This window comes from Vipera ursinii (assembly GCF_947247035.1).
Source record: "Vipera ursinii genome assembly, chromosome: 1".
In the NCBI taxonomy this organism is placed as follows: Eukaryota; Metazoa; Chordata; class Lepidosauria; order Squamata; family Viperidae; genus Vipera; species Vipera ursinii.
The window spans coordinates 7,369,863-7,390,186 of record NC_139512.1 but is presented as its reverse complement, the minus strand read 5'-3'; the positions used below and the strand labels follow the sequence as shown (position 1 = coordinate 7,390,186).

At 42.4% G+C, this 20,324-nt stretch overlaps 1 protein-coding gene across 1 annotated transcript in view; it reads right to left on the bottom strand.

The window, feature by feature from the left end:
* CERS1 (ceramide synthase 1) overlaps window positions 1-19,926 on the bottom strand; it is a gene marked incomplete at its 5' end in the record, with an annotated part of 35,878 nt that extends 15,952 nt beyond the window's left edge. The window contains one exon of the mRNA XM_083364454.1: window positions 19,705-19,926. Within this exon, the coding sequence (XP_083220580.1) occupies window positions 19,705-19,926 (222 nt within the window). The remainder of the gene's footprint in view (window positions 1-19,704) is intronic.
* Window positions 19,927-20,324: the final 398 nt, after the last annotated feature.

The window sequence follows — 20,324 nt, the reverse complement described above, 5'->3', positions numbered from 1 at the left end:
TCTTCTCCAGTGAGTCCTTCCTTCTCATTAGGTGGCCAAAGGATTTGAGTTTCAACATGCAACAGTAGCTCAGTTATATTTAACAGGAAACTTTTCCTTATAAAACAGCCTAAGCTCAGGAGGCAGCACGGAGGCAACTTTGATTCAAAAAGACTCAACACAGGGTTGAACCCCAATTCATTCTCGCATGGAAGACACCTGTGGCTTTAGGCTAAACTGGGAAGTAAAAAAAAATCAACCAGGAATATAATATAACCACAAAGCACTTTGTACTTTGGCCAAGAAAATGACACGGATGCTCCCATAGAATTACCAGCAATATTTGCCTTCTTTGAAAAAAAAAACCCCTAAATGCTTAAAATCAGCATGTCTTACCTTGCATGCGTGGAATTATTATTATTTTTTGCCAGTGCAAACAGAATCTGTAGATGTCATTTTATGCCTTAATGATACTGCTTGCACTACCGAAAAAGGAAAGGGGAAAAAATACACAAGCTGAGACATGCTGATTTTATTGCAATTACTGCATTACTTCTATGTTCTCCCAAAAGCTTCTCTTGGAGGTCAGGATCAGAGCAGGCTGCCCCAAATGAAGATTTTTGGACAGTGATCTTACGCCTACAGGAAAGATAGATTAATTAGGATTGCTAGTAGTCCTTGACTTACAACCGTTCACTTAGTGAATATTTGAATTTGCAACACAACTGAAAAAAGTGATCTACAACTGGTCCTCACACTTACAACCACTGCAGCCTTCCCATGGCCATGTGATCCAAAGTCAAGTGCTTGGCAACTGGCATGTATTTATGCCGGCTGCAGCAACCCAGAGTCATTTGATCACCATTTGTAACCTTCCCACCCAGCTTCTGACAAGCCAAGTCAATGGAGGAAACCTGGATTTGCTTAACCATGTTAGTTCACTAACAGCTGCAGTGATTTGCTTAACAATCACAGCAAAACAGATTGCGAAATCGGGCAGAATTCATTTAACAGCTACCTTGCTTAGCAGCAGAAATTCTGGTCCCAATTGTGTTGTAACACATGCGTTGTTAAGTGGAAGACTGCCTGTATATAGGAGATCTCCATCTCTGAACTTTTTCTTTTTAGGACAATTTCCTTTTTCGGCTTAATATGTCACCCATCTCTCCAACGTACGCCCTTTTCGTATTTTATTTAATCCCGGAACTGGCTTTCCGGCAGCCAACAAGCAGTGTGTTGTCTTCATTGCTAATGCTACTCCGCTGCTTTATAATGTTACGTAAAGAATTAAATTGGAATACCAGCTTGGATTATTAGATAAGTGAGAATATATTAAAAAAAGACATTTGCTGCAGGAAGCCTCTGATGCCTTGAAGCGTCTCTGAAATTGCTGGAGCCAATTGTCCAGAATACTGGAACTGGACCAAGAGATTCAAAGCAGGCTTTGCCACAAAGGTCACCGCTCAACTAATCGCCCTGAAGTATTTTGGGAGTGAGAGAGCTGCAATTGGTTATTTACTCTGTTTTGACTGCTTTTGTATTTACAACCCTTTGTTTAGTGACCGTTCGAAGTTACAACGGCACTGAAAAAGTGACACATATCCATTTTTCACACTAATGACCACTGCAGCATCCCTAATGATCAAAATTCAGATGCTTGGCAACTGACTCATATTTATGATGATTGCAGTGTCCCGGAGTCACAACAAAAGTCAATGGGGAAGCCAGATTCATTTAACAACCATCTTAGTAACGTTAACAACTGCAGTGATTTCCCCTAACAACTGTGGCAAGATAGGTTGCAAAATAGGGCAAAACTCACTTAACAACTGCCTCACGTAGCAATATATATTTTGGGCTGAAACTGTGATCATACGTTGAGGACTACCTGGACTATAGGCTATTGTAGAAGAGAGGCCACGACAAGCTGCCGAAATCACACAAAATCTGGCAATCTCAAAAGATTTGGGTCAATTTTGTTTGCCTCAGGTTGTACAAACTGCCAATCTTAATAAAACACATTAATAAAACTCATCAAAATGAGAAAAGCCTTAAAGAAACCTCCTTACTCTAGGAGTTGAGTTTGACCTCGGAAAACCTTTAAACAAACTTCTTTAAACAAGCGTTAGTTGCTTATTAGTGTAATGCAGGGGTCTTCAAACTTGGCCCTTTTATTGACTTGTGGACTTCAACTCCCAGAATTCCTCAGCCAGGAATTCTGGGAGTTGAAGTCCACAAGTCATAAAAGGGCCAAGTTTGAAGACCCCTGGTGTAATACAACTGCTGTGTTTAGGGTTAGGATGGGATATGCATCTAGGCACGCTGTCTTGTATGCACCCCTACCCCAACGTCTTTCTTTTTCTTCGCTTTGTTGTCCCTTTCAATACAAATAATAAAAGGATAGATTTAAAAGCCAGGAGCAATGTTGAACGGATTAATTGTATACAGTAGTCCCAATCCTGTTTACAGAATCCAGAACTTGATAGGAGCTACTGGACTCTCTTTTATGTCAAATATCACCCTTTTTCCAATGCACATTATCTCAGCCTATTAGATGAACAATCACATTCTTTCCCCCAGCCTAAGCAAGACAAGCATTGGGGGGGGGGTTATTTCTCTATCCCCGCTTTGCCCTCCTTTCCAGTTCACCCCATCATCTGGTCCTGCCTTGTTGTAAATTCCTCTCCTGAAGCAAAATGAAAATGTTTACAGGACTGAGAGTGAAACTTGAGGAGCAGGAAATTTTAAAAAAGCAGCCGCATCCCCAGCTGGCTCCCTCTTGCAAGGCTATATTAAGATCCCAGCTGCTTAAGCACAGGGATGGCTACAACCTGAGCATGGCTGAGGTTCATGGTAATTCTCCACCGGTTCATTCAGGTTTTGCTGGTATGTCCCCAAGTCTGCCACGGATCTGAACCAGAATTGTTCCTGTTGCTACAAGAAGATAGCTAAACGGTGCTAAATCGACCGCTTTGCTTAAAGAAAAGAACACCGTTAATTTTGTTTCTACTTGGGAACCGCTTTTGGACTTTGTGCTTGAGCTGGGGAAAAAAATAATTGATTTTGGGTTTTGCTGATTACATTGGTTTGTTATAGAAATGGCTAGTATAGATCAGTGATGGCGAACCTTTTAGAGACCGAGTGCCCAAACTGCAACCCAAAACCTACTTCTTTATCGCAAAGTGCCAACACGGCAATTTAATCCGAATACTGAGGTTTTAGTTTAGAAAAAAAAACAACTCATACATTAACATCTTTTGTCTTAAAAAGAAAAATACAGTATCAAAGCTTTCAATGATACAAACCATTTTTTACTGAAAGGTAAAAGTTTGCCTTTGTTATGCTTTGGAACAATTAACGTGATTTTTGCTGTTGTACGCATGCTGATAATTTGTCTAACCTTGGCTTATACTTTGTAAGTTTGAGAGCAACACGTGCAGCACTCAGGTCATCTGTTAGTCTGTTTCTGGTGTCAGATTTGATATGATTCAAAGCTGAAAACAGCGCGCTCGCTCCAGAAGCTTGTTTTAGCTAGGAAGGGGGCTTGAGAAATGGCTTTTTCCTGCAAAAACATAGCCAAAGAGCGAGGTGTGTGCACCCACAGAGGGCTCAGAGTGCCCCCTCTGGCACGTGTGCCATAGGTTCGCCACCACTGGTATAGATTATTGTATAAAAGTAAAAAGTTGAGGTTTTATGTTACTACCTTCTTCTACTGCACCAACAGCAGTTGGAAGCCAATGCTTCTCATTTTCTTTCCCCCTTTTCCCTACACATTTATCTCTTCCCCTCTTCTTCCCTTATTTTCATTTTTCTTTGTACTTTGCATTTTATATTTTGATAAACTAATAGGATGTTTGAGAAAGCAAGAACATAGCTGAACGGTCTGTAAGGTAAGGATGGATACATACCAAAGGGAAATATCCAAGTCTTTCTGTAGGAGTTTACTACTCTCGGTTAGACAAAAAGAGTACAGGTAGTTCCTGACTTATGACCAGTCACTTAGCACTCAGTGGATCCCCAAGAAGCTACTTATGACCTGGTTCCAAAGTTACCTTCCCACGCAGTCATGGGAACACATTTGGGTGCTTGGCAATGCCCTGCATTAACAGCCGTTTCCAGCACCCTGTGGTTACATGACTGCGATTTATGAAGCTTTTGTCAGAAACTGATGTTTACTTCTGGTTTCCAGCAAAAACCAGCCAATAGCAAACTGTGGATTCACTTAATGACCTCCACAAAAAAGGAAGTGCTCTAACAAATGCCATATAAGGATGACAATGACAGATGAAAGCAAGGAGACCTCATTTCAGAAGAGCAATAGCACGTAAGACCTATATGCCACTTCACAGTGCTTCACAGCACTCTCTAAGCAGTTAATAGAGTCAGCCTACTGCCTACAACAACCTGGGTCCTCATTTTACGGACTTCGGAAGGATGGAAACCTGAGTCAACCTTGAGCCAGTCAGGATCGAACTGCTGGCAGTCGGCAGAATTAGCCTGCAATGCTGCATTCTAACCCCTGCACCACCACGGCTCATAACAGAGTTGGAAAGGACCTTGGAGGTCTTCTAGTCCAATCCCCTGCTCAAACAGGAAACCATATACAGGTAGTCCTCTATTTACAACAGTTCATTTAGTGACCAAACTTACAACAGCACTGGAAAAAGGGACTGATGACCATTTTTCACACTTACGACCACTGCAGCATCCCCATGGTCAAATTTCAGCTCCTTGGTAACTGGCATGTATTTATCACGGTTGCAGCGTCCCAGGGTCATGCGATTCCCTTTTGCGGCCTTCTGACAAGCAAAGTCAATGGGGAAGGCAGATTCACTTAACAACCGTGTTACTAACTTAACAACTCGGGTGATTCACCTAACAACTGTGGGAAGAAAGGTTGTAAAACTCACGTTAACAACTGCCTCACTCAGCAACAGAAATTTAAGGCTCAATTGTGGACGTAAGTCGAGGACTACCTGTACTATTTCAGACAAATGGTTGTCCAGTCTCTTCTTAAAAGTGCTCCGGTATTGGAGCACTTGCTCAACAATTTTATTGGTGACTTCGCATAAGCAACTTGAAACCTTTTCCTGCACAATTAACTTTGAAGGAGGGGGGCATGTGTTGGAAAAACTCAGCTAAGGGATTAAGAAGTTGGGAAGATTAACACTGTTTTATTAAAGTTAGCAAGTTACAATGAGCCAGTGGTCTTCTGCTGGCAAGAACAAGCGGCACCAGAGACTTTTCAACGAAGTTCTTTCATAGAGCTACAGAGACTGAAGATCACCACACCTATATTTTATTTTTATTTAGCATTTATTTATATCGTTCCTTTATCTCCCCCCCCCATAAATGACTCAAGGTGAACATACCTAATGCACCTCTCCCCTCCAATTTTCCCCACAAAAACCCTTTAAGGTGAGTTGGGCTGAGAGACACTGACTGGCCTAAGGTCATCCAGACAGCTTTGATTTGATCATTGGCTATCCATTGTTTAACCCTGATAACAAGCTGTAGGAATCTTGTGTCCCTTTGTCTGGAAAATAACACTGTGTTATGCTAGGTAATCAGACTTTTAAATGTGAATGCAGATCCAACTGATTGTAATTCTAACAATGGGACTCTGCATTTCATTTTGAACAGAGAGTTGTGAAGTACCGATCATCAGTGCTTTGGAAAATGGTATGAAGACACACTGTTTGTGAATCAAAGACCATTCTTTTACTTTTTAATGCTACAACACCAGGTGTAATGTCACGGGGGAACATGGCTTAAGCTATTGTGGCTCAATACACAGATTTTTACAAGCAAAGGTAGAGATATTTAGGGGCTTTCAATGTCCTTGGCATAAGCATTTACAAGGCACATAAAAAAATTAAATTCCCTCCACAGACATCATGGGCATCTTTAGTTAAGCAAGCATTATAGTATTTCTTGACACTGTAGGAGAAATGTGTTAGCGTATAGTGCCCAAAATCCGAAATCTTGTAGCACCTGTTCCAGGTAACAAATTCTATTAAAAGGCTTTGCAGAAATCTTTGCCAAAAATGTGAACAATGCTAACGGACATGTTATCATATTTAGTGGACATGCCAAAAAGCTTAAAAAATTGTATAGAAAGACATATTAATGCAAAGGTTTTTAAAAGTTAAAGTCCAACTGAAATCAGAGGCTTTTCTTTTGGTCCTAATGGACAAGCATCTAGAAAAAAAAGTCATGGAATTTTGTTTTTATATATGTTAACTGTAGCAAGACTATTATAGGCTCAAAACTGGAAAGGCTCAGCGCTACCAACAACGGAGGGATGGCTAATGAAGATGGTGGAACTTGTGGAGATGGTTAAACTAACTTCTGACTAGGGAAAAAAATTATACGTTCTTATGTTTATGGCTGACTAGGAACCCTTATGGACTTGTTGCCTGAAATGGGGAAAAATGCACTCATGATCTGTGGTTTTGATGATTAGAAAAAAAAACCTTAGGGTTGGGATTTGGATTAGAGTTAGGGTAGGGGTAGGCCACCTTGGCTCTTTTATGACTCATGGACTTCAACTCCCAGAATTCCTGAGCCAGCTGGCTCAGGAATTCTGGGAGTTGAAGTCCACGAGTCATAAAAGAGCCAAGGTGGCCTAGCCTTGGGTTAGGGTTAGGATTAGGGTTGGGGTTTTTCCAAATAACATTCTCAATATTTAGCAAACAGCATAATGTCTGGGTTCATGTGTTTAACAAACAATGATAGATAACAGAATTATCATAAACAATATCTTAATTAATCACTCAAAAGCCTTCTTGCTAATATATATTCAAAATTACACATCACATTCCTTTCTCTCTAACTCGTTTTTCTAGCCCAGGGGTAGGCAACCTTGGCTCTTTTATATGACTCATGGACTTCAACTCCCAGAATTCCTGAGCCAGCCATGCTGAGGGAAAAGAGAGGTTTCCAAGCTAAGCCATGCTGGCTCAGGAATTCTGGGAGTTGAGGTCCACGAGTCATAAAAGAGCCAAGGTTGCCTACCCCTGTTCTAGCCATTGATAGAAATTATCCCATGTTCTAAAGTACACTGAGTCTTCTTTCTCTTTAACCTTTAAAGTCAATCTATCCATTTCTGCACACTCTAAAATTTTCTTAAATTAGTACTTCTTCAGCTGGTAAGTTTTCACTTTTCCAATGTTGGGCAAATACAATTCTTGCTGCCATTAGTACGTGTAGTATTAAATATCCCATAATTAGCTCTTATTATTCATAACAAAAATAATTCTCGTTTAAAGTCTATTTGGTTTTTAGTCATTTTCTCCAGCCATAAATGTATTTGAACCCAAAATCTTTTTGCTTTAGGGTATGATGATTGCTATGATTGTTTTTCCAGACTGTTGTAGCATCTCCATGGTCAAGTGATCAAAATTGAAGCACTTGGCAACTGGCATGAATTTATGACGGTTGCATTGTCCTGGGTCATGTGACCAGCATTTGTAACCTTCCCAGCCGGTTTCTGACAAGCAAAATCAATGGAGAAGCCAGATTCACTTAATGACCGCATGATTCACTTAACCACAGTGTTTTGCTTAACGGTGTCAAAAAATTCTGTCTGGGTGAGTTTGGCAATTTTGAGCAAGTAAATTGACACCCCAAGCTGCTGAAAAAAAAGAGAGGCTATAAATCTCATAGACAAACTAACTGTTCACTCCATTTTCTGTGCCAAACATGACAAATCTTGCTTATTTTGGCAACACATCTCTTCAGGAAGGAAGGAAATGTTGAATTTTTATTTTGAATTTATATTGAATTCTATTGAAATTTTATGATCTTTGTGTATTTCTTATCCTTCCTTCAACATAACTGATGGATTCTGAGCATAGAAGGGTTAAATTTGCAAAGTTAGCATTCTTAAGATGGCAGACAAAGGGTGTTTCCAATTCACAGGAATCTTATCACCCCTTAAATTTCTGCACTTGCTTGCAAGAAAGAAGCCATCGAAACCTGCCTCTCCCACTGCAGTCTGGGTTGCCACGGCAACAGAGGTCTTCCTGTGCTTCCGTACTATGCTGGCATCCAAGGGGGAACCCACTGCTGTCATTCCAGTTTGAGAAACCCTATCCTATATTTAAAGGGAGTGAGATTTCTGAGGAAGTTGCACCATGTAGGAGTATCTGGGTTTGTGTGTGGATAGAAAGAAATGACATCCATGGCAGCAAGATGGCTTCCTTTCCCCTGCTGAGAGGCTCACCCTTGTTTCTGCATTTCAGAGGCAAATCAAGGAAGTGTTGGATGTCACACCTAAGTGGACCCAAGTCTTTTGTCTTTGCTCACTCTTTTCTCTCTCAGAAACATTTCTGTACGGCAGGTCAGAGAATGGAGAGTACCCCCCTTCACCACCAGATGGAGTGCCAACCTTTGTCAACAATTTGATGGGACACCACCAAGAGATCTAGAGTTCTGGGCTAAACTAGGAAATATCTTGGGAGATGGTCAAGGGGAAGAACTTCTGTATTATTGCAGGTGAAACAAAGCAGGTTTCGCCCAACAAATCCCCAGGAACTTGGAGATTCACTTTTTAGCTTAGCAAACAATCTTGTGGACTAGAAACCTCTGCACAGATTCATTACTAATTTGACCTGTAACACACATGCTGTCTGGGTCTCTCAACTTCTTTTCCCATTTCCAGAGCCTTGCCCATTTCTCTCAGGAAACAACTTCCCAAAATGTTCCGCAAGCCATTTTCTGCCTTACTTTGAGTCTTTGCAATGGAAAAGAGAAGGTACAAAACTTGTCCAAGTTGTTGCCAATTGTCACTTCAAGAAGGGAAGGCAAGACAAATTCAGATTGCCATTCTTGCAGTCCATTGCTTTATCAGTGGCAGCCACAGATACAAACTTTAAGCAGAGTTAGCTTTGGTTAATATTTGGATGAAAGACCACCAGGAGACCCCAGAATTGGAGGTTAGACTGGGATTTGGGAAAATGTCCCAGAGGGCAGTGGCAAACCTTTTCTATACAGGTAGTCCTCGACTTATTATCACAGTTAAGACCAGAATTTCCATTGCTAATCCAGGCAGTCGTTCAGTTAGTCGTGCCTGATTTTATGACCTTTTTTGCCAAGGTTGTTAAACAAATCACTGTAGTTGATAAGTGAATCATGCGGTTGTTAAAAATGAATCTGGCTTTTCCCATTGACTTTGCTTGTCGGAAGCCAGATGGGAAGGTCGCAAATGGCGATTACGTGACCCTGGGACACTGCAATCGTCATAAAGACCCAGCAGACGCCAATCACCCCAATTTTGATCTCATGACCATGGGGACTGTACAATGGCTGTAAGTGTGAGGAGCAGTTGCAAGTCACTTTTTCCAGTGCTATGGTAACTTCCAACAATTGCTAAATGAATGGCTTTGAGTCAAGGACTATCTGAGCAAATTGCAAGGCCCCAATTCCTGCAATCACTAAGAATCAACCTTTAGTAAAGAGAGACTGCAATTTTTAGAGAAGGGGTCCCCAACCCCTAGGCTAGGGGTAGGCAACCTTGGCTCTTTTATGACTCGTGGACTTCAACTCCCAGAATTCCTGAGCCAGCATGGCTCAGCTTGGAAACCTCTCCTTTTCCCCTCAGCGTGGCTGGCTCAGGAATTCTGGGAGTTGAAGTTCACGAGTCACAAAAGAGCCAAGGTTGACTACCCCTGCCCTAAGCCATGGGCCAGTACTAGTCAGTGGCCTGTTAGGAACCTGGCCACACAGCTAGAGGTGAGCAGCAGGCAAGCAAGCAAAGCTTCATTTGTATTTCCAGCTGCTCCCCAGCACCAGGCCCACCACCTCAGCTACCCCTGGCCTAGTTCTTGCAAAGTCATTTCTGAAGCACGGTTTGGTTTTTCTTAATGCCACCATTTTTTACACGCTGTGCAGGCAGAAAGCAAACTGAAGTAGCCACGAGAAAAAGGTTAACCACAGTGATCACAAAATCATTCCAAACTCCCCCTTGTTACAATGTGTGACATCAGCTCCTTTCTCTGTTAGAGAGAAAAATTCATGTCTGGCTTAGCCAGTGCCTGAGATCTATTAAGTTTATTAGAAAGGCGAGAGCAAAATGAAAACAGCAATTAGCAAATTACTGAGCACGGTCCTGCTGGGTATTTGATCCTTGGAAAAAGTGTTCCTAGACTGTTACATGTTTTGTGCCAGCCCATGGCAGTTCCCCAAATAGGTCATCAGATGGAGCAAAGAGGCTTCTTTGCTCCCCTGCAGCAGCCCCATTGGCGAGAGAGTTTTATGGCTAGGGAGGGGCCGAGACCCCCCATAAATACCTCTGCCCAGGGGCTGCTTCTTTGTTCTAGTTCTGCTTCTCTTTTTCTACTCTCTCTCTTGCATGCATTCTCTATCATACAAGCATGGATGCTTCCATGCCATATAGCTCTTTTTATATAACCTATCGATGAATAAAGCTTCATAATGACTGCATTTCTGCATTCTGCCTATTTCACTTGGAAGCACCTTAACGTCCCATCGATCTCTTGTGAAAGCTGCTTCACATAGACTCCCGGCGTTTTGCTCCCATAGACTAACCCAGCTCTCCTCCTACCACACCTGCACTCTTGTTATTTCACTACTAAGAGGATGGAGGGAAACAAAGTGCAAGTAAGCGAAGTGTGGCATCTCCCCCCTTGCCCCTTGCTGTTTCTCAGCATCCTTTATCACTTTGCACAGAAACTGGAAGGTGATCTTCACAAAACCAGCCACAAAGAGGGAAAAAAAAGAAAAGAAAAAAAAAGCCAGCAATCTACAGTCCAGGGCTATTCGCAAAAAGGGTTTTTTTTTAAATAAGAAAAAAGATTACACTTTTGTTTTTACAAGGGGATATGAGGTTCTAGTCCTTAGGTACAGCTGCACTTAAAACATGAGGTCAGAGAATAAGTTATGCGCAATGCTGGAAGAATGAACGGATACCTTCAGAAGAAGAAGTGATAAAAAAGATACTGGAATGCGCGGAGATGGACAGATTAACTATGAGGCTGAAAGATAAAGAAGAAACTGGAATTTATTCTACAAATGGTTAGAAGAGAGAACCAAAGAGTAGGACTTGATTATGTATTAGCGTTTTATGAACCCAGATCACATGCTGTTTGAAAAACTAACGTATGTATGTAGAGAGAAAAAAAAACAATAAAAAGCTTATAAAAATAAAAAATGAGGTCAGAAAACAAGTACCTTTTCATACCAGTAGAGATTTTTTTATTTAAAAAAATGTGTTACTTGCCATATTTATACATTAAAATAAGTGAGACGATACAGTCTGCTACGCAACCTGCTTATTGGGGTACAATACAGAATGACTTCTTTTAAAGTTCCTTTTCCATGCATCTATTTAAAATCATCATTTTTAAGGCCTTACGTCAGCTTTCAAATCCAGCCTCCATCATGGCTGCTATAACTTGATTCAGTTTTTAACATGAAAAAAGACATAGCCAGAAAACATTGCACATAGAAAATTAGTCCCATAAACTCTCATCCCATCTCGGAGAAAACTAGAGAGGATGTGGTATAAAACCACCTTTGTTTACCACAGACACTTGTAATAAAGGAAGTACTAAACACACCAAACAACTCCATTTGAAAAGGAAGGCCTAGATATTTTAAAAAAATTATTTTAGTAGATGTTTAAAAACACTATCAAGAGAAAGTGCAGGGGAAAAAACCATACAAGTGAATTGCAAGTTGTATAACATTGGATAAAAATGTCAAAGTTTCAAACCCATTATGAAGCCAATATTCAATATTAATCAAAATTCAGAATTAGCCTATAAATGTATTATAAATCTGAATAACTATTAACAAGAGTATCTAGTTTAAAAATTCTATTCTTATTCAATGGATCAAAAAATAGCAAATTTATTAAAGCCCTGTATTAAGAAAAATAAAACTATAGAAAATGTAGAATTATACACCATGAATAATTCCTCAGTTGAAATAATGCAAACTGCTTTTTGCTTTTATTTTTCTTGAAACACTAGGAACTCAGTAATCTTTTAAATAAACTGTTTGCTTCATTAAATTAGTGAAATAAAATAAAAATAAAATAAGGTAACAGTGATATTAGTGGAAAAAAATTATACCACGCAATTATCGTTCAGGATTTTAAATCTTGAGTTTTAGAATTTAAGCTTTTAAAAAAATCATAACATTAGAACTGAACTACCTCAATCTCTTAACATAGTATTGAATCTAAATCAGGGGTAGGAAACCTTGGCTCTTTTATGACTCACTCCCAGAAGCATGGCTGACTCAGGAATTCTGGGAGTTGAAGTCCACGAGTCAAAACAGAACCAAGGTTGCTTACCCCTGATCTAAATCAAATACTATTCCATCCTTGTTTTTACAAAATAAAGACATTTACTTGGTAATGTAAAGCAATTTTCTCTAACATTCCTCCCAAGTAGGTTTCTATTACAGTTGTGCAATTACAGTTCAAATTATTTAGTCCAATAGCTGTCCCTTCTTAAAAAAAGATCATGAAAATACTGGCATCTTTCACATTAATTTGATTTTATGCACATGTACCGATTCTCTCTCTCTCTGGCCAGGACAGGTAACCCTTGACTTGCAACCATTCATTTAGACATCTTTGGGAAGGGTCTATGACAACTTGCCACGGCCAACTTGCTACAGCCAACTCGCTGCAGGACAAGAATTATACTAATATTAAAGAAATAGAGCAGGGGTAGGCAACCTTGGCTCTTTTATGACTCGTGGACTTCAACTCCCAGAATTCCTGAGCCGGCATGGCTCAGCTTGGAAACCTTTCCCTTTCCCCTCAGCATGGCTGGCTCAGGAATTCTGGGAGTTGAAGTCCACAAGTCATAAAAGAGCCAAGGTTGCCTACCCCTCAAACAGAGGAATAAAATCATTAAAGACAGCATGAAAAAGGAGGGGCAGAATGAAATGTGAATGGCAAAAATTAAAATAATTAAATACAATAGTTAAATTGTCCTTCAGCGAGTTGTCCCATGGTGAGTTGTCACATTCCACCTTTTGAAGTTACAACAGCACTGCACAAAATGGCTTTCGACTGTCATAGCATCCCCGCAATTACATGATTAAGACTGGCGTGCTTGGCAACCAGCACATCTTACAGTGTCCTGAGGTCATGCGATTGCCATTTGTGACCTCCTCAGGCGGCTTCTGACAAGCAATAGGGTAGGGGTAGGCAACCTTGGCTCTTTCATGACTTGTGGACTTCAACTCCCAGAATTCCTGAGCCAGCATGGCTCAGCTTGGAAACTTTCCCTTTCCCCTCAGCATGGCTGGCTCAGGAGTTCTGGGAGTTGAATTCCACGAGTCATAAAAGAGCCAAAGTTGCCTACCCCTGCAATAGGGGAAGCTGGATTCATTTAACAACTGCTTAACAAGCATGGCAAAAAGGTCGTTAAATCGGGCACAACTCATTTAACAAACACCTCGTTTAGCACCTGAAATTCTGTTCCGAGTCGTAAGTTGAGGACTCCCCGCACTTTCACACCAATGGTCTCATTGGCTTCCTTTTTTCCAGAAGCAGACAGAAGCTTTCATGATGCTGCTGAACATCTTCTATGACATCAGAGGAGATTAAGCAATAATTCAGCGGCAGAAGCTTCAGTGCCAGCTCTTCTATACTATACCAAAGCGTTTATTTCAAGCATCACTAATCTTATTATACTGAAAGTGACCTATGAGGATTTCAGCTTTCTTTCAAGGCCATATAAGCAGAGATGTGGCCCTGGAAATTTTGCAGGTCCAAATTCTCCACGGAAAGCTTTCCGTTTCAATCTACTTGGGTGGTTTCTTTGAATATGATATCTTATTCTTCCTCTGTCTGTTAGCCAACATTTTCAACGTTCCCATTTTTAACCACATAAATAATTTCTTTAAAAGCTTCAAATCTCGTAAACTAGGCTGGATGGAATTTTGGTTTCCACTTCCAATAATGCAGCCCACGTTCTTGTGCCTGATAATGAATTGAATAGGCTTATAGGAATGATATTGGTTTGCAAAAAAAAAATATCTGGATTTTTCCTTTGCAAATAAATTTGTGAAACCCTGGCTTGGTAATCAAATACATCTGAATTTAGGATATAATAGCAGCATTCCAATATCTACGGGGCTGCCACAAAGAAGAGAGGGTCAAGCTATTCTCCAAAGCACCTGAAGGCAGAATACGAAGCAACGGATGGAAACTAACCAAGGTGAGAAGCAACCTGGAATTAAGGAGAAACTTCATAACAGTGAGGACAGTTCACCAGTGGAATAACCTGCCTCCAGAAGTTGTGAATTATGGGATTGGTAGCCTGAAAGACAGCAACACGCAGTAACCAGGCTTTTCAACCTTGTCAACTTTCAGATATGTGGACTTCAATTCCCAAAATTCCCCATGCTGGCTACGGAATTCTGGGAAGTGAAGAATAAGTCACTTCCTCCATCCTGGGCCTGCAGCATCAAACAGTGAAAGCTATCATTGTTTCCGGTTTTCCCCCACTTAACTAGTTTAAGAAAAATCTACCTGTGTTCTCTCACTAATACGGTAATTAGTGTCAAGCTCTTTTGCAGACGTTTAAAAGTGAAAGTGATTCTTTCCCAAACCTCATAGAGGTTGGGGTTTTTTTTTTGCACAGGATGCATTGAACAGGGGTCTTCAAACCTGGCCCTTTTATGACTTGTGGACTTCAACTCCCAGAATTCCTCAGCCAGGCACGCTGGCTGAGGAATTCTGGGTATTGGAAGTCCACAGGTCATAAAAGGGCCAAGTGTGAAGAGCCCTGGTTTAGAAGAATTCAAGCTGCTGGACTGTTTCCCCTTTAAGTACCATATAGCCCATGTATTTTAGGGTGGAAATTTTCTCGTTGTCTTCCTAACCTGTGATCCAGCAAAGAGCCAAGACTTTTCACTGGTTAACAAGGTAGCTTGCTGGTGGTTTTTTGCCTGAAGGACTTCCCAAATCTTTATCAGTCTGAGAACCTACTGCTACCGTATAATCAGTAAGAAAGACCCTACATTTACCTTTATGTCATTATTATGGTTCATTGCAGTTAGCCAGATGTGTAGACGGGATTTGGCATTTTTATCCATCTACTGAGTCCTTTCCAAGTACCTGGAATAGGCAGGAGTTGTTCAATGGTAGCACTGATGTCAGTTGTTCCAAAGGAAGCTGCCTTTTGCAATTGACTAATGGTCAATATGTCAATGTCCACGGTGTCCAAGTGGTGTTCTGATTATTTTGGGAGTGCACCCAAGGCACCTATTACCATTATTATCATTGAAATGTATTACAGCCACCCACCGTGAAAGTCTCTGAGCAGCTTACAACATCCAAACAGTCAAAACAGTTAAAAGCAAGGAACAAAACAAGAGTTGTCCAACTATCTTAAAAAACAAAAACGCAACAGGGGCTTCAGACATACGAAAACCAGGCCTTGGAACATATTAGACTTCCATAACCCTCCGGGGTCAACACTGACAGTAGGTTATATGCTAGCAGGTACCCACCCCTAAAATTGTAAAGGCACAACCTTTTAATTTCTTCCAATTAAATTTAAATTCAACGAAATTATTCCAAAATCATTCTACACACTATTATTCTTTGCTGCTACTACCTTGCAAATTAAAATTAAAATTAAAATTCTGTTTCAATGTTTAAGTGGGACTCAAGAGGATCGAACCCAATGTCCTGGACAGAGATCACAGCGAGGATCGGTAGAGGATCAAAGGGATTTAAAACAATCCTCCCCCCCCCAAAAAAACCAGGAGGACCTCAAACTCCAACTTTTTGATTTTACCCATGGTGACCAGTCATTCTCCAAATTTTATCCAGGTTTGTGAATAAGCCATGATAGAAAGTACTTGGAGCTCTGTTGCAGTGGTGGCTAGGTGATATCTGAGGAACAGAAAGCAAACACTGTTTTTTTTCTTTAAAGATGCAGAGAAGTTCATTCTCCCTAGTCCAGGGGTCTTCAAACTTGGCCCTTTTATGACTTGTGGACTTCAAATCCCAGAATTCCTCAGCCAGCGTGCCTGGCTGAGGAATTCTGGAAGTTGAAGTCCACAAGTCATAAAAGGGCCATGTTTGAAGACCCCTGCCCTAGTCCCTTGAATCATTCAGAGACAGAGGCTGAAGCCAAAACAGAGAGGTCTGGAGCCACAGCTGCCCAACCCAATAACTTCCTTGAGGATTCAGACTGGAGGGTCTATCCAAGGACAACATCTGGCGGCAGCAATTAGAGCAGGCACGTCAAACCTGCGACGTCACGTGATGTATCACGACTTTCCCCCCATTGCCGGCAATGGGGTGGGCGCGGTTTCAGGACGACGCCTCTGGCCCGTGGGCCGGCAGTTTGACATGCCTGAATTAGAGGCTTGCTTTTCCACCCATGCTCTCACTAAACATCCCAGGCTTAGTTGTGAGCATATAAGAAACTCCATACTTTCGATAGTCTCTGCCCCCCTTCCCCTAAGTAAGGCTTTCCACCTTAAAGAGCCAGCTGTCTTCTCTGCCTGGGCAAAGAGTTGAGTCCCAGTCAGGCAGCATAGAAGGATGAGGGGAGTCTGACTAGCTGCTTCCTCTGCAATTTCTCTCTGTCATGCTTTGTCATCCAAAAGGCATGTTTCGCTTCCCTTAGCCTTCTTCTCCAATTCCCCACATCTGCCCTTCATCAGAACAGTCTTTGTGCTCAGCAGGGACTCATCACATACTCTGTTATGTTTTGGGGAGGCAAAGAACTAGGGATCTGGTACCACCTTTTCCACTGAAGAAATTACCATTAATGTGAATCAGAAAAGATGTCACCATCAACCATAGTCTGTGTTTGAGTGTGTGTGTGTATGAGGGAGGGAGGGAGGAATTGGTGACAATGGGGACCACTATTATCACCAATGTAGACTATACTCCTGGGATTTCTTAGCGGTCTCCTGTCCTATCAAATCCAATTCTGGTTAATCTTTTAATTCAACCAAAGTCAACTCTGCCTGCTGGGATAGCTGCTTTTAATTATAATACTCGTTTAATGAGTCCTCCATTTATATTCATAAGGACTGGAAATGGGTTTCTAGGCTGAAGGTCTAGTAGTGGTTAAGGCACCAGGCTAGAAAGCGGGAGTGAGTTCAAGTCCCTGTCTTGGCCATGAAAGCCAGCTGGGTGACCTTTGGCCAGTCACTCTCTCTTAGTCCAACTCACCTCACAGGGTTGTTGTTAGGAGCAAAATAGGAGGAGGAAGGTGTGTTGGATGTGTTTGCTTGCTTTAAATTATTTGTAAAAATAATAAAGATGAGAAATAAATAAATTTATATATCTATATCTATTTACTATATTACTACTTACAGAATCAAGCATGAAACCGTGGCTTCATGATCAAGTAAATCTGAACTGGGGTACAGGTTGTCCTTGTTTAGTGATCACAACTGGGATCCTCAACTTGGTCACGAAGCAAAGCACGAAAGTGAAGCCACAACTGTTTACAATCTTACTTAAGCTTTTCTCTGCTTTACAGACCTGTGAAGGTTGTGAACGCAAGGATTGTTGCAAACTTTCTCTTTTATCACTACCGAACAATCACTAAATGAGGACTACCTGAATATCCAGGTCGTCTGATCCAGCACATCTCATCCAGGAGGTAGGTCTTCTGCAATGAAGGATCAGATTTCAAGTGGTTGTCAAAATACATGACATTAGATTTTTGTTTGGGTGTGTATGTCTTTCAGATAGTTTTTGACGCTTGGCGACTGCCCGGACAAGTCCATGCGGTTTTCCTGAAAAGGTTTTTTGGAAGTGATTTGCCACTGTCTCCTTTCCAGGCCTGAGAGAGAATTGACTGACAGGACTAGAAGTCACTATCTCCTGGTTTCTAGCCTGGTGCCTTAAAATACTACTGGCCTGGATAAAAATCGTAACAGGCTTGAGCAAAACTCTCGAAATTCCGTCAGTCACCATTTCATCTACAGGCCCCAGTTCTGCACACTAGAAGTTTCACAAGGGTATGTTAAACCAGTGTTGCTATTTTCTGACAGTTTTTATTTTTATTTTTTTAAAAAAAGTATATTGAGGGAAATATGGGAAGTATATTGAGGGAAATCCGCTACAGTAGTGGTTTCCCCATGTTGGACAGGGAATTCTGGGAGTTGAAGTCCAGACATCTTAAAGTTGCCAAGATTGGAAAACATTGCTATAAATGATCCCTCCTGACAGATTAAAACCCCAACTCATTTAAACTTACTGACACTGGGGGAGAAATGGCTTATTTCAATCCTGATCGAGAAATGCTAAAAGCCAAAGGTTTTTGGGTGAAGGATACAGCACTTCACACGCATCCAGCATCCAAGACTCTTCTAGAAGACCATGGCAAAAAAAGATCTCCGATTTTTTTCTCTGCCCTCTCTCTACCGCTTCCCCAACACAAGGCAATGAAATACGGTGACCAGCTGGGCCCACTCCATGTGTGCAAAGGCATTCTCTCCCTTACACGCGCATACTGGCAGGTTGCTTAATGTTAATTCATTTCTTCTCAAGCCATGCAAAACTGGATTTCGGCCCACTGCTTCCCCTTCCCGCAATTCTGAATATATATATATATATATATATATAATATATATATAATGGGCCATTGTATATAATAATGGGCCATTGAATTGATATTTCTTCCTCGCCAAGGCCCACCGCTTCCCCCTTCCTGTGTGTGTGTGTGTGTGTGTGTGTGTGTGTATGTATGTATGTATGTATGTGTGTGTGTATGTATGTATGTATATATATATATATACACACACACACACACACACACACACACATACATATATATATTGTTGTTGTTAGTTGCGAAGTCATGTCTGACCCATCGCAACCCCATGGACAACATTCCTCCAGGCCTTCCTGTCCTCTACCATCTCCTGGAGTCCATTTAAGCTCACGCCTCCTGCTTCAGTGACTCCATCCAGCCACCTCATTCTCCGTCGTCCCCTTCTTCTCTTGCCCTCAATCTTTCCCAGCATGAGGCTCTTCTCCAGTGAGTCCTTCCTTCTCGTTAGGTGGCCAAAGGATTTGAGTTTTAGCTTCAGGATCTGGCCTTCTAAAGAGCAGTCAGGGTTGATCTCCTCTCTCTCTCTCTTCTCTCTCTCTCTATATATATATATGGGAAGGGGAAGCGGTAGGCATATATATGCCAAAGCCTAGTCGGTGGCTCGTTGCGCAGCCTCGCACGTACTCCGTCCGCCCCATCTTGAAATGCAGTGACACGGTCAATTTGGATCCCCCCCCACCTCATTTCGCCCCGTATTCACAGGCATGCAGACATGCACGCCCGCCCACAAGGCTAATTTCCTCCGAGTAAAACAACGCAAGGACCAATGCCCTTCCTACCCGGTCTCTTGTACACACACGCGCGCGCGCGCACACACCACACACACACAAACCCCCCGCCCGGCTCTCAGTTAATAATCCGTTTTCGTTCGTCCCAAAAGAATTCTCTTAACATGGTGCAGTGACGGATTTCATCCTCCCCCCCCCACAAATTTTTTTTTTGGGGGGAAGGCAGCCTTTTCTTCCCCAAAGTAATTCCCTAAATAATGCAATACATAATTCCCCCGGGCAATTGCAAGAATGGGTCATCTTGGCTCCCTTGCAGTGTCCCCCCCCACAAGGCAATGTAATGCAGCGAGCACTCCGGACATCCCACCCCCCCGGATAAAAATTCCTCTTTTGCCTTCCTCGATCTGGATTCTACTGACCCGAAAGAAGTAGCGAGCGGCTACGCGGCGCGCTAGAGTCCAACCGACGGCGCAAAGGAGAAAAAGCAGCGCCTCCGTCCAGGCCAAGCGGGCGTTCTCGGCCCACGTCCGGCGGGACAGTTCCCAGCCGCAATCCGTGCAGCTCCGCAGCGCTCCGACCAGGCTCCGGTAACTACGCCGCACCAATTGCTCGTAGCTCGGCATAGGCTCGGGCGCCTGCATACTCACACCGGCCGCTCACGGCTCCGCCGCGCAAGCACAAGCGCGAGGCTGCCTCTTTTGCCGCAGCCGCCTATCAGCGCGCGCGCCGGCCCCGCACCAGCTGTTTGCAGCTGGAACAGCGGCAGAGCCGCTGCGCGCAGGCGCGCCGCGCGGCTCTGAAGAGCCAAAAGGCAAAGCCGCCGCCGCTGCAGCCCCGTCGTGCGACCCTCGCCAGCTGCTAGGGGGCGCCCGTTGCGAACGACCCAGCCAGGCTGGCTGTCGAGGAAAGGCGCGGGGGATCGCAGCCACCTGCAGCGCCAGGCTGGTCGCCGTTTCCTCTGAAGATCCTCCTGGATTTAAGGAGACTTGTTCGTGAGCATGCAAGGCGTGCGTGCATTTGGACTGCTCCTTCGGAAGCT